The sequence below is a fragment of the Anabrus simplex genome, chromosome 1 (assembly GCF_040414725.1).
Source record: "Anabrus simplex isolate iqAnaSimp1 chromosome 1, ASM4041472v1, whole genome shotgun sequence".
Classification (NCBI taxonomy): domain Eukaryota; kingdom Metazoa; phylum Arthropoda; class Insecta; order Orthoptera; family Tettigoniidae; genus Anabrus; species Anabrus simplex.
Genome location: NC_090265.1, coordinates 1226410886 through 1226426327, shown reverse-complemented (window position 1 = coordinate 1226426327; position 15442 = coordinate 1226410886). Strand labels below are relative to the sequence as shown.

Here is a 15442-nt window from a genome sequence, read left to right as displayed (position 1 = left end):
TTGCAAACAATCAATAGAACTACTTGTGTGTATGCAGTGCTCTCTACCACTTACAACAGGACTACACACGCCCTACCCAATAACGAGCCTAATACCACAATATTTCAAACTTGTTTAAATGTGTATCTTTGAAGAAAAATTTCACCTGCTTATGGCAAATAACTCCGGAGCACCTAGAGCAAGGACAAACTTGTTCTGATCATTTCCAAAATTCATCAAACTAGCATTTTGCTAAATGAAATATTAACACTTATTGAAAGTAAGGTTACCTAGGAAGGTATGTTGTTCATCGTAACAATCTGTACAGCTCTGGACTCCGGCGTGGTAGGCTTAATTGTTCCAACTATCCATCATACATACTGTAAGTATCCCCAAGACAGAAAGGTTCCATTTACATGGTTGGAACACTTGTAAATTTTGTGATGAAGTTTTTAAAACCCAGACTAAATAACATAGACCATGCGAGTTGGCTATGCGTTTTAGGTCAGGTAGATGTGAACTTGTATTCGGGAGATAGTGGGTTTGAACCCTCACTGTCGGCATCCCTGAAGGTGGTTTTCTGTAGTTTCCCATTTTCGCACCAAGTAAATGCTGGGGCTGTAGGCTACCTAAATTGTCACTTTCTTCACCGTCGTAGCCCTTACCTAACCTTCGTATTCATAAGACAACTCTATGTCAGAAAGTTTATATAACAGAAAATAGGAGTCACCCATTTGCAAAACAGTCCAAGTCCATTTTAGCGGAATGTTAGTGAATGATGTAAATTGATTTTTATTCCATCAGTTAAACTACAGCTACCTGAAGATATCCCATTTAATTGTTTCGAAATAAACCCTTTCAAAATTTAGCCAGGCAGTTTTCAAGAGATTCTATCCAGTCTTACAGCGTTAAATGTAAACGAAACTGAGGCAATTCGTGAGCCACAGTGCCTGAAAGACACTCGCTAGGTGGGAAAAGTGCTGAGACTGAAATTTTCAATAGCTGGACTGCGAAGGAGCACAAAGGGCAAGGCATGTCCCTCCACAAGTACTATACATCAGCAAACTCTTGGATCCGAGACGATAAAGGTCTAGCATGAGGTGAACTGATGGAGGGTATCAATATTACTGCTAATGTATCGGCCGTACGAAGCATACCATGCCGGTCTCAAGACGGATCGGAAAACTTGCACAGAGTGACACTTGTACGGAAACAGTTTCAGATCGAGCGATTGGCAGAACCATTGATTGGGTTCTGATACTTGCCTGTAATAACGCGGGGCAGTGTGAATACTAGATTCTGAATGCCATGTTTAAAGGGGATAAGGGGAGCCACGTAAAAGTTTTGTTCATTACAAATGGCAGACGATCATTTTTATTTCGTGTGCATTTTAATTGTAAGGGACTTCGAGCCGAACTGATGACGTTTCTAAGAAGCACCACTTGGAGGCAGTCTCTTTTCGTCCCCCTTATATTCTGTCACTTTTATAAATGTTCCTTCTCTAGCCGCATCGAGAAAATTCCAATATTTCACCAGCTGGGATGTTAAAGGTCCGCCTCTGTGGGGTAGTGGTTAGCGTGATTAGCTGCCACCCCCGGAGGCCCGGGTCCGATTCCCGGCTCTGCCACGAAATTTGAAAAGTGGTACGAGGGCTGGAACGGGGTCCACTCAGCCTCGGGAGGTCAACTGAGAAGAGGTGGGTTCGATTCCCACCTCAGCCATCCTGGAAGTGGTTTTCCGTGGTTTCCCACTTCTCCTCCAGGCGAATGCCGGCATGGTACCTCACTTAAGGCCACGCCGCTTCCTTCCCTCTTCCTTGCCTATCCCTTCCAATCTTCCCCATCCCTCCACAAGGCTCCTGTTCAGCATAGCAGGTGAGCGCGCCTGGGCGAGGTACTGGTCATACTCCCCAGTTGTATCGCCGACCAAGAGTCTGAAGCTCCAGGACACTGCCCTTGAGGCGGTAGAGGTGGGACCCCTCGCTGTGTCCGAGGGAAAACCGAACCTGGAGGGTAAACAGATGATGATGATGATGGGATGTTAAAGGAGGTTAGCTGCGGACAAGAGGGATGAAGTTGGACAGCAGTATGTTGGCTGCTGTCGGAATGTGAAATGTCTATGCATATAACACTCGACCACTAACTTCCAGTAGAAACTATCATTTTGTTTTTTGTCCCTTTGTTCCAGTAGGAACCGTCAGTTCTTATATATTATCTGTACATTTGTATTTTCCAGACCTACCGAGCTCGATAGCTGCAGTCGCTTAAGTGCGGCCAGTATCCAGTATTCGGGAGATAGTAGGTTCGAATCCCACTGTCGGCAGCCCTGAAAATGGTTTTCCGTGGTTTCCCATTTTCACACCAGGCGAATGCTGGGGCTGTACCTTAATGAAGGCCACGGCCGTTTCCTTCCCACTCCTAGCCCTTCCCTGTCCCATCGTCGCCACAAGACCTATCTGTGTCGGTGCGACGTAAAGCAACTAGCAAAAAAAAAAAAAAAAAAAAAAAAAAAAAAAAATTCCAGACCGTTGTCGTTTTATCTTACTTTTAGTGATGTCTGTTGTATTCCAGTCTGAGCCGGCCCCGTGGTGTAGGGGTAGCGTGCCTTCCTCTTACGCGGAGGCCCCGGGTTCGATTCGCGGTCAGGTCAGGGATTTTTACCTGGATCTGAGGGCTGGTTCGAGGTTCACTCAGCCTACGTGATTAGAATTGGGGAACTATCTGAAGGTGAGATAGCGGCCCCGGTCTAGACAGCCAAGAATAACGGCCGAGAGGATTCGTCGTGCTGACCACACGACACCTCGTAATCTGCAGGCCTTCGGGCAGAGCAGCGGTCGCTTGGTAGGCCAAGGCCCTTCAAGGGCTGTAGTGCCATGGGGTTTGGTTTTTTGGTTTGGTTTCATTCCAGTCTGAATAAATGCCATTGTTTTAAGGCATGATCCTGATAGTTTTCTTCTTTTTCCGCCGAGGTTCTGAAATTTTCTGTCATAAGTGTATTCGTAGAATTCAGTGTCCTCTCGAAGAGTGTTGACTAATGAGTAAATATTCGGATGTGCCGTTCAAACCAAACTGTTTATCCTTCGGTTCCAACCTTCAGAGACGTTGTTGGCTCGATGCTGTCTATATGAACAGTTCCATACATCCCTTGAATTCCTTTTCATTATCAAACCATTGGTCGACAAGGTCAGAGTTTTTCACACTCGGGCGTGTCTTCTTGGATGCATAATCGGGCGTACTCGATCTTGTTTACTGGTACCAGTGACAGTGTAGCACACATTCCACTTTGAACTCGGAATTCTTCGTCTGTAACATAATCAGTCACTAGATGGAGTTCTTGCACTTTTATCCATATGCACTGATTGAAATGATAGTTACAAATAGAAATCCTTGATGAACGGGACAAATATTTCATTGACTGAATGCTGGCCATTTCAAAATATGTAACAGAATCTGGATTCCAACAAGCCACGTACTTTTTCACAGATAATAATAATAATAATAATAATAATAATAATAATAATAATAATAATGGCGTATGGCCTCCGGAGAGGCCTGGTGCAGGTCTTTTTCTAGTAGACGGCCTATTAGGCGACCTGCATGTTTGTGAAGATGAGGGCCCTACCTAGGATGATGATGAATACGCCACACAAACCCAGCCCCCGAGCCATTGGAATTAACCAATTAAGGTTAAAATCCCTGAGCCGGCCTGGAATTGAATCCGGGACCCTCTGAACCGAAGGCCAGTACGCTGACCATTCAGCCAACGAGTCGAATTTTTTCACAGATGTAAACAGCCTATAGTAAGTTCCAAGTGTCTTGTTTGGTAGAAGTGCGTAGGCAACCGTTATGGAGTTCGTTTCTTCGAAAGAATTTTCCAGGTCGGTATGGATAACAACGATCTACTCAAACTTTACAGGAACTTTTGAATGTACCGTCAATAAAAAAGGAAGACGATTATTCCTTTTGTGCTGGTGACCGCTAATATCCTGTCCTGAGTCCACCTGTTGTCATGATGAAGAAGAAAATTTCCTCCGTCATTCATATTTAACAAAATAATGTTGAGGTGGGTTGACATCTCCTGAGTGGATCGGATTTTTTCATTTGAACACAATTCAATTACTGTTGAGCATATTTCTGCGCTGGCATCATAGTTATAAAGTCATCACAACCACAATTAAATAGCTGACCAAATTCCTCTGCGTAGATTTGTGAAACTGATTGTTCTGCTTCTCTGGCTCGTTTTCCGGAATTACCCATTCCTTTCCTAACTTCACTTCCTGCAATAGTTCTTCTTAACATAATTCACACAACTATGCAACATTCTTCTTGTTCGTGGAGTCCACTCTATTGATATCCATTGGAAATTAATAAAGGGATAAGCTTGCTTGTTTCAGTGACCTCCATGAAATTTGCAACGAACGCAACTCAGGATCAAGCCATTGAACGAATCTCTCAAAACCACTTCACTGACTCACAGATCACCGTCAACTAATTGTCAGCAAACGATAACATTAAGCGAAAATTTTACCCACCTTTCCCTTTCCGTTTGGCAGTTCCATAGTCGGAACGCAATTAGAGCAATCCCACCCCTCCACATTTATTATCCAGCAAATTTAGCTGTCTTAACTATCCAAATCTTGGACATTCCGTGCAAGAGTCACTAAATTCAATCTCCGTGAATATGTCACTCCGCGCAAATGCCACAAACTCTTCAGACTCTGTCGGCGTTACCACAGAGAGTTCAAAACACTTGCTCATATTATGGGAACCTGTTCTCATGATTAACTCTTACGTAACTCGCTTCATCATACTGTCAGGTCAGCCAACATGATGGCCTCAGAGATAATGGATTCAGCATATACCAGGACATTCATAATCTCTCCCGTGATGCCAGCAATCGGCGTACAGGGATTATCGCCTACAAGAATTATTCTTCACAATGATACCTCATAGAGCCTACCATAAGGTTCGAGACTCACGTCAATCAACCCGAAGAAGTTACTGCAGACATTTATGAACCTACTGTTGAATATTTCTTATAGATTTACCAGTCCCTAGGTCGATGATTGGAGCAGGTTGGAACCCCACAGTCAGCTGGCATGAGAATGGTTCTCTTTTCACTTTCAGAAAAATACCGGGGCAGTTGTAATTCATAGGCCACAGCTGGAATCTTCCACCTCCTTACCCAGTTTCATTCACTATCACACATTTCATCTTCATTAGCTCCTCAACTAAGATTGGCGTTAGGAAGGGCACCTGGCCTTAAAACATAGCATGTAAACTCATCTCACTTCATCTGCGACCCCGCATTAGGAAACGGGAATAACGGATAAACATACACAGATACGCTTAGGGTACTTGTAATCATTCCTTTAGATGTTTATTGCAAAGACACAGTAAGCAGGTAGTTGACCCATTTCAAAACATTTAAATTAGAGAACCATTTGCGAGACATGCGATCATTTTTGTCACGCTATGCCATTAAATGTTGTCCTTTGGTCAACAAATATTACATTATTTCATATCTTCACCTGTAGTGAACCCTGTGATACAATACTGTACTTTTAAGGGATTGAGACCCTTCCTCCCTTCATTCATGTAAGCGGACGTTCACATTTTCTGCATTTTCCCTTTATTATAAGACTTATAATCATTTAATCACTTTATGATTGTGTTCATTGTGTTCCGGAATAATCAAACTCTTCTATTTTTCAGGGGGCCACGCTACTTTCCTCGGCTTGCTGAACTCGTTCGTCCATGCTGTCATGTACACGTACTATTTCTGGACCTCGATGTATCCGGAGTATAAGAAGTACATTTGGTGGAAGAAGCACATCACTCAGTTACAAATGGTATGTTAACATAAATGTGTCTCCGTGCAGCGCACTCGCTAGAAAGATAGACCAGCGTGCCTCAGTTGTCTCGACCGAGCAGTGTTTGACTAGCCTTGCAGCTTTGAATTCGGGAGGCGCAGGGACTGGTTTCCTTTTATAGGCCACGGTCCCCACTGCACCTCTCCCTCACCTCCCCCACTAAGGCAAATCAATCACCACTAATCTGCATTTAGGGTAGTCGCCCAGGTGGTATATTCCCTATTACCCAGTTTTGTATTAAATAATTTCAAAGAATTTTCAAATTTATCGAACACCTCCCTTGGTAAATTATTATAATCCCTAACTCCTCATCCTATAAACGAATATTTGCCCCAAATTGTCCTCTTCGATTTCAACTCTATCTTCATATTGTGATCTTTCCTACTTTTGAAAGCACCACTTCCACTTATTGCGCCTACTAATGTCATCCCATGCCATCTCTCCACTGACAGCTCGGAATAGTCGAACAGTATGTATCCTTTATCCCAAGATTTCCCAGCCCAAGATTTGCAACATTTTGTCGAAAATCACCTAGAAAAATGAAGCTGCTTTTCTTTGGATATTTTCCGGTTCTCGAAAGGGAATCCTGTCGAGGGTCCCATACGTTTGAACCATATTCTAATTGTGGTCTCGTTGATGATGCTTGTTGTTTAGGCGCCTTACATGTAGATCAAAGGCCCAATTGCGGTCTTACCAGAGACATATATGCCCTCTCTTTTACATCCTTACTACAACCCCTAAATAACATCATGACCATATGAAGAGATCTGTAACCTTTGTTTACAATCCCGTTCATGTGATTACCAAAATAAAGATACTTCCTTATATTTAACGCCTATGTACTTAAAAGAATCCCGATGAGGAACTTTTACCCCCTGCACGAATTTCTTTTTTTCTTTTTTCTTTTTTTGCTTGCTATTGGCTTCACGTCGCACCGACACAGATGAGTCTTATGGCGACGGTGGGACAGGAAAGGGCTAGGACTGGGAAGGTAGCTGCCGTGGCCTTAATTAAGGTACAGCCCCAGCATTTGCCTGGTGTGAAAATGGGAAACCACGGAAAACCATCTTCAGGGCTGCCGACAGTGGGGTTCGAACCCACTATCTCCCGAATACTGGATACTGGCCGCACTTAAGCGACTGCAGCTATCGAGCTCGGTGCACGAATTTCTTAAAACTGAGAATACTTTTCCTCTTTCTAAAACTAACAACCTGACTTTTCATTCCGTTTACCATCATATCATTGCCTGCTGCCGATTTCACAATATTGACGAGATCATTTTGCATTCGCTCACAATTTGTATGTTGTATAACATAATCTGGGACAAATGCCGGACAGATCCACGGCCACAACCCCTCTCCTCTTTACCATCGCTGCACTGCAAATAACTGCTTCAAATCTCCTTAGCCAGAGAGAGGACATAACGCTCTAATGCCCGCTTTCATCAACGTGGGTTTATACTCTAACCCTGGGTTTGTTAACTTAGGGTTAATATTTTAACTCATTCGTACGAGTCACGCGTTTCACCAAGTTTATTTCGGCAGAAGGTTAACTAACACCCTATTAACGCTCGCTGGAAACAGCTGCCATAGCGATCAAGGAGGCAGTGACTAAAAATCAGAGATTATGAACACACTGTTTGAATTATTTCGTAGATTAGTTGTTCTAACCTCTCATGTAATGCATACATCCTCTTAATAAAGTAATTATGTACAAAATCAGGTACTATTGCTTTCCAGTTCACTAGGTACTTTATACACCTGGATATGACCTCTTTTATCTTTTCTCTATCCATGTCTACCTTCACTTCCGCTGGACTTAGTTCTTGGATCAGTTGTTCATAATCTTTTCTTTCATCAATTTCCAAATTGTAGTCCAAAAGCGTTTGGTTTCTTCAAGATTAATATCTTCACTTACTGTAAATCTATCGCCTTCAAGGTCACGATAGAAGGTCTTCCTATTAAACTCAAACTTTCGGTTTGTGTTCCTAGATGCTATACGATTTTCAGCTATCACTATCTTCTTCTTGTAAATAGCTATTTTCTCAAGAATCGTATTACGCATCTTCTGAATATCACTACTCGTGTTTGGATGAATTCGATTTTCTCTACACATTCTAATCAACTCTTTACTTGCTCTTTCATTTGAGCGGTGGACATCAATTATTTCCAATTTTCTATTCAATTTGTTGGTCTTGGCTTCGATAGAGCTTTTCCAGCCAGATATCTTCTTTCCTTTAGCTGTCACCATCTCATACGTCTGTTGACATGCATACAACACATCATTCATTTCGGCGATCGTGGTTATTTGCTGTTCTACTCGTTCCGATATTATGATTACATTCATCACATCGAGTATTTCTTGATTTATTTTCTGGCTAAATATTTTCTTAGTTCTTTTTTTGCCTCTTTCTTACAATATTCATCAATATTTGTCAATAACGTTCGTTTCACTTTGAGGAACAAGTCTGTGTTCTTCACCATAGATGGCATTTGTAATGCATTATTTTCTTTGAGGTTATCCGTTTCACATGCATTAATATTCTGACTCTTATGTCCGAATCGATTGTATAAATTCCTGACATCAATTTGACGGGCTCCTTGGTCAAAGCGTTGTTGAAACTATTTGGTTATTTTCGGCCACCATCCTCGGGGCATCCTGCTAAACCGTGCATCATCTGCTGCAATCTTTCGATCCATTTTACTGTGTCGCATTATTTAATCTCATTGACTAATGTTACAAATACAAGCTCCTTGTTTTGTGCTTCTACCGCCTCGACCATGTTTGGATCATCTTCTCCCTCTCCCTCACCTTGTTGTACAGCTGTTGACAGGGTTATTAGGTCGGTATCTCAAGAGACATCCTTTGATTCCTTCAGTTTATTCGATGATTCGATGCTCGGAGTAACCATTTGATTTTGATCACGCGCGTTTGTGTTAGTAGATGTTTCCATTTATCACCAGAACATTACGCGAACGATCCAAATTAGCGCTGGGTGTATAACTGCTCTCTAGTGTTGTTTCCTTGATTACTTGATTCAAGAACTGGAAAAAATCCAAAGAAAAGCAGCTCGATTTGTTCTGAGTGATTTCCGACAAAAGAGTAGCGTTACAAAAATGTTGTAAAGTTTGGGTTGGGAAGATTTGGGAGAAAGGAGACGAGCTGCTCGATTAAATGGTATGTTCCGAGCTGTCAGAGGAGAGATGGCGTGGAAGGACATCAGTAGACGAATAAGTTTGAGTGGTGTCTTTAAAAGTAGGAAAGATCACAATATGAAGATAAAGTTGGAATTCAAGAGGACAAATTGGGGCAAATATTCGTTTATAGGAAGGGGAGTTAGGGATTGGAATAACTTACCAAGGGAAATGTTCAATAATTTTCCAATTTCTTTGCGATCATTTTAGAAAAGGTTAGGAAAACAACAGATAGGGAATCTGCCACCTGGGCCCTAAATGCAGATCAGTAGTGATTGATTGAACTCAAGTGATAGTTCCACAAACTTATTGCTCCAATACGCCTTTAGTGGTGATCTTGTGAACTACTTATTACGTTTCGATGTTGTCTAAGCTTCGATCCTAACTTTTATTCGTTTAGGTTAAGTACCTTCATGCAACCATAGTTCGTGATTCTTAACGACACTAAATACTTCACACATACTCACCTTTAATGTCCGTTGATCAGCGTTTGCTTCTTACACTCTACACAACTAATACAGTCTTTATTGTGCAATATTGCCTTTATAAGTACCAATACACTATCACTCGCAATCGATGCGTCGTGTCACACAGCCGCCATCATTGAGTAATAATAATAATAATAACAATAATAATAATAATAATAATAATAATAATAATAATAATCAGTACTGATCAGCATTTAGGGCAGTCGCCCAGGTGGCAGATTTCCTATCTGTTGTTTTCCTAGCCTTTTCTTAAATGATTTCAAAGAAATTGGAAATTTATTGAACATCTCCCTTGGTAAGTTATTGCAATCCTTGACTCCCCTTCCTATAAATGAATATTTGCCTCAGTTTGTCCTGTTGAATTCCAACTTTATCTTCATATTGTGATCTTTCCTACTTTTATAAACGCCACTCAAACTTATCGTCTACTAATGTCATTCCACGCCATGTCTCCGCTGACAGCTCGGAATATACCACTTAGTCCAGCAGCTCGTCTTTTTTCTCCCAATTCTTCCCAGCAAAAACTTTGCAACATTTTTGTAACATTACTCTTTTGTCGGAAATCACCCAGAACAAATCGAGCTGCTTTTCTTTGGACTTTTTTTCAGTTCTAGAGTCAGGTAATCCTGGTGAGGGTCCCATACACTGGAACCATACTCTAGTTGGGGTCTTACCAGATACTTATACGCCCTCTCCTTTTCGTCCTTACGACAACCCCTAAACACCCTGATAACCATGTGGAGAGATCTGTACCCTTTATTCACAATCCCATTTATGTGATTACCCCAATGAAGATCATTCCTTATATTAACACCTAGATACTTACAATCATCCTCAAATGGAACTTTCACCCCAACAACAAAGTAATTAAAACTGAGAGGGCTTTTCCTATTTGTAAAACTCACAACATGACTTTTAACCCCGTTTATCAACATACCATTGCCTGCTTTCCACCTCACAACATTATCGAGGTCACGTTGCAGTTGCTCATAATCTTGAAACTTATTTCTTACTCGATACAGAATAACATCATCCGCAAAAAGCCTTACCTCTCATTCCACTCCTTTACTCATATCATTTATATATATAAGAAAACATAAAGGTCCAATAATACTGCCTTAAGGAATTCGCCTCTTAATTATTACAGGGTCAGATAAAGCTTCACCTACTCTAATTCTCTGCGATCTGTTTTCTAGAAATATAGCAACCCATTCAGTCACTCTTTTGTCGAGTCCAATTGCACTCATTTTTACCAGTAGTCTCCCATGATCCACCCTGTCAAATGCTTTAGACAGATCAATCGCGATGCAGTCCATTTGACCTCCTGAATTCAAGATATCTGCTATATCTTGCTGGAATCCTACAAGTTGAGCTTCAGTGGGATATCCTTTCCTAAAACCGAACTGCCTTCTATCGAGGCCGATGAGGAAGACGGCCTCGCTTCTGGCGAACCAGTTATTAATTTCACAAACATGTCTAATGTAATCAGAAAGAATGCCTTCCCAAAGCTTACATACAATGCATGTCAACCTAACTGGCCTGTAATTTTCAGCTTTATGTCTATCACCCTTTCCTTTATATACACAGGTTCTACTATAGCAACTCTCCATTCATCTGGCGTAGCTCCTTCGACCAAACAATTATCAGATAAGTACTTCAGATATGGTACTATATCCCAACCCGTTGTCTTTAACATATCCCCAGAAAACTTATCAATTCCAGCCGCTTTTCTAGTTTTCAACTTTAGTATCTTATTGCATTATGTTTTCATGTGATTTCCTATTTTCACATCTGACTATGCCGGGACTGTGCCTTAATTAAACCTCCGGCTGCTGCCTTTTCCTACTGAAAGTCATGTACGAATTAGTGCGACGTCAAACAAGAAGTACCATTTATTTTTGATATCATTACTATTTGATCCCTTTCGTAATGCGATGTGTACTGTTTTGTTCCAGCTCCAGTTTCTTCTAATCATGCTGCATGCGGGACAACTCTTCGTGGCGAACCCCTGCAAATATCCTATCATAGCTAGCGTATTACTCGTCCCTCAGAACCTCTTCATGTTGATCTTATTCTATGACTTCTATAGGAAGGCATATCGACCAACAAAACTTGAGTAAACGTTTCATTAATCCTTTCAATTCCAATGATATTCTATAGTATCATGAAGTAACACTAAAAATTCCTAAAAATGTAATGTGATTTAAGAGCAGCTTATGCTAGAAATTGTTTGTGTGAGGAATTATTTGGGGTTATTTGAGAAGCTTAGCTCATGAACATTGTCAAACATTAATTTGCACATGATTCTGAACCTCCTCAGTGTCAAAAAGAAGTAATTAACCTGAAAAACGCGTTATTTACACAATACTTTTTTGTTATTTGTATCAATTCTGATTTCATTGACATAATGGAAATTAAATATGATGATAATTTCGACAGTATGCAGTAATAAAGTGGTCGACATTAATAAACAATCTTAGGAAGGGTGGGATAAAGGAAATGCACAGTGTTATGGGTAATTCAGTGAACTCATAATAGATCCCAGCGAATCACTGGACAGGTGGAGGGAATATTTTGAAAATACAGTATTTTCAACGTAAAAAGAAATCTTTCCGATGGTGTCGAGAACAACAAAGTTCATGAAGAGGAGAAAAATGATATTCGTGAAATTACGCTTGAGGAAGTGAAAATGATGGTAAATAAACTCCATTGACATAAAGCAGAAGGAATAGATGAATCTGAACCTGAAATGGTGAAGTATAGTGGGAAAGCAGGGATGAAATGGCTTCATAGAGTGTTATGATTAGCATTGAGTGTTTGTAGGGTACCTTCAGATTGGACAAAAGCAGTAACTGCACCTATCTACAAAGGGATCAGGAAGGATTGCAACAACTATCGATGTATCTCATTGATTAATATACCAGACAAAGTATTCACTGACATCTTGGAAGGGAGGGTACGATAAGTGGTTGAGAGGAAGTTGGATGAAAACCAGTGTGGTTTCAGACCACAGAGGGGCTGCCAGGATCAGATTTTCAGTATGCGCCAGGTAATTCAAAAATGTTGCGAGAGGAATAGACAGTTGTGGGAATGTTTCGTAGATGTAGAGAAAGCATATGACAGGGTACAGAGGGGAAAGCTTTTCGCCATACTTGGGGACTATGGAATTAAGCGTTGATTATTAAAATCAATCAAAGGCATTTATGTTGACAATTTAGATGCAGTGAGAATTGATGGCAGAATGAGGTCTTGGTTCAAGGTACTTACAGGGTTTAGACAAGGCTGTAATTATTCACCTTTACTGTTCATAGTTTACATGCATCATCTGCTGAAAGGTATAAAGTGGCAAGGAAGGATTCAGTTAGGTGGAAATATAGTAATCAGTCTGCCGTATGCTGACGATTTGGACTTAATGGCAGACTGGGCCGGAAGCCTGCAGTCTCATATCTTGGAACTTGAAAATAGGTGCAATGAGTATGGTATGAAAATTAGCCTTTCTAAGACTAAATGTATATCAGTAGGTAAGAAATTCTACCGAGTTGAATGCTACATTGGTAATACAAAGTTGGAACAGTGGATAATTTTTATTTAGGTTGTGCGTTTTCTCAGGATGGTAGCATAGTAAGTAAGATTGAATAAAGGTGTAGTAAAGCTAATGCAGTGAGCTCGCAGTTGCGATGAACAGTATTCTGTAAGAAGGAAGTCAGCTCCTGGACGAAACTATGTTTGCATCGGTCTGTTTCCAGACCAACTTAGCTTTACGGGAGCGAAAGCTGGGTGGACTGAGGATATTTTATTTATAAGTTAGAAGTAACATATATGAAAGTAGCGAGTATGATTGCTGGTACAAATAGGTGGGAACAATGGCAGGAGGGTAATTGTAATGAGAAGATAAAGGCTAAGTTAGGAATGAACTCGATGGATGAAGCTGTACGGATAAACCGGATTCGGTGGTGGGGTCATGTGAGACGAATGGACGAGGATAGGTTATCTAGGAGAATAATGGACTCTGTTATGAAGGGTAAGAGGAGTAGAGGGAGACCAAGACGACGATGTTTAGACTCAGTTTCTAACGGTACAAAGATAAGAGTTGCAGAACTAAATGAGGCCACAGCATTATTTGCAAATAGAAGAATGTGGCGACGTTTAGTAAATTCACAGACGCTTGCAGACTGAACGCTGAAGGCATAACGGTCTATAGTGATAATGTATGTATGTATACCTTCAACGTATTTCACAATTCGGTGATTTAATTTGCTCTAAAATCATGAGTTTCTCTTTGACATTTGATACAATACTTCATTTTACTTCCTTTTCACGTACTCTAATTTTCCCTCAACCAAACATTTGTTATGTTTCATTATATACTAATTTATTGATTGCATATATTTAGGATTTAGTTTAAGTAAACTATAAGCCTAGGATTATATTTTTTTAAATGTCAGCACATTCGAATCTGGGTCTGAAAGGGTTCTTTTATGCATGCACTTTTATATGGTTTTATGCTTGTATCTATCGTATTTAGTTATAATACAGTACCTACCTAAACTTCCAAACAATTCCAGCTCTATCGTAATATAGCTCAGCACGTTCGTCTGTCAAGTCTGTGCAATAGACTTATTATTACATTAAGTCAATATTATCGTTAAGAGGGTTGCTGCCAGGGTTTATTCGGAGGGGATGTGTCTTAGCTGGAATATACTGTACAGTGGATTATCTGGATTATTCTGTCATAAATTTGTGGAACTGCACAAAAAGTATGATGAATTTAAGTAAATATTTTAAACTTTGTAAAAATTGAAGAATTCATTAACATAATAAGAGTAAAAAATGTGAAAGTAAATCTTTACAAATAAACCTGAAATATATATATATATATACGTTGAGCATCTTGACAAGAAATTAGATTATTAGCATATTATCAGTCACTTTATGACAAATGGTGTCAGCGTTTAATGTTTTGTTATGCCTGTCTGTCTATCTGTTTGCTGCTTCTACTTCCGGTCGGGTCGAGGATATTAAGTGCGCATGTTTAATTCCTCTGGTAGGAGAACTATTTGTTTGTATTCGTATCAATACACATCTTTATTTATACACTACTAACCACCATAAATAGTGAATATGTCTCTTTATATAAAGTTGGCATCAGGAATAGCATCCGCGCCGTAAAGCTAATTGAAATCCATAACAATACATTAGGAAAATGCCAGAAAGAGGGCCATTTTCAGCATGATGAATGTTTACAAAGGTTGATTGGTATCATCTTAATGATTCATTTCATTATTCCATAGACGTAATTAAAAACATGATTTTGGTTCAATTAATCATCAATCGTAGCTGTGACGTCGTATTCGGTAGATAGTGTATTCAAATTCCGCAGCCCTGAATATGGTTTTCCATGGTTTCCCATTTGACAGCAGGAAAATGCTGGGGCTGTACTTTAATGAAGTCCAAGGCCGGTACCTTTCCAATCCTATCCCTTTCCCACCTATGCGTCGCCAAAAATCTTCAATATATTAGTGCGACGTTAAACCACTAGCAATAACTTGTCATCATTGTTCTATATTTCGGGCTGTCGCACATGTGGCAGATTCCCTAACAGTGGTTTACCTACAATTTTCCTAAATGATTTCAAAAAAATTTATCGAACATTTATTTCATAAATATTATTCCGATCTCTAATATTTCTTCCTATAAATTATTATTTACCCCAATGTATCCCCTTGAATCGAAACTTTGTCTTCATTATTGTGATTTTGCCTCCCTTCAAAAACTAATAAATCTAAGAGCATAAAATACATTTTTGGATGATTCTTGTAGCTTTCTGTGAGCATTTTTCGCTAATAATAATAATAATAATAATAATAATAATAATAATAATAATAATATATTGACCTCAGGTACGGGAT

The 15442-nt window shown here is 40.1% G+C and overlaps 1 protein-coding gene across 1 annotated transcript in view; it reads left to right on the top strand.

Moving 5' to 3' along the window:
* Positions 1-11725, top strand: part of LOC136858217 (very long chain fatty acid elongase AAEL008004) — a 62232-nt gene extending 50507 nt beyond the window's left edge. Inside the window, exons 7-8 of the mRNA XM_067137600.2 lie at positions 5694-5830; positions 11489-11725. Coding sequence (XP_066993701.2) covers positions 5694-5830; positions 11489-11653 — 302 coding nt within the window. The 3' untranslated portion in view covers positions 11654-11725. The remainder of the gene's footprint in view (positions 1-5693; positions 5831-11488) is intronic.
* Positions 11726-15442: the final 3717 nt, after the last annotated feature.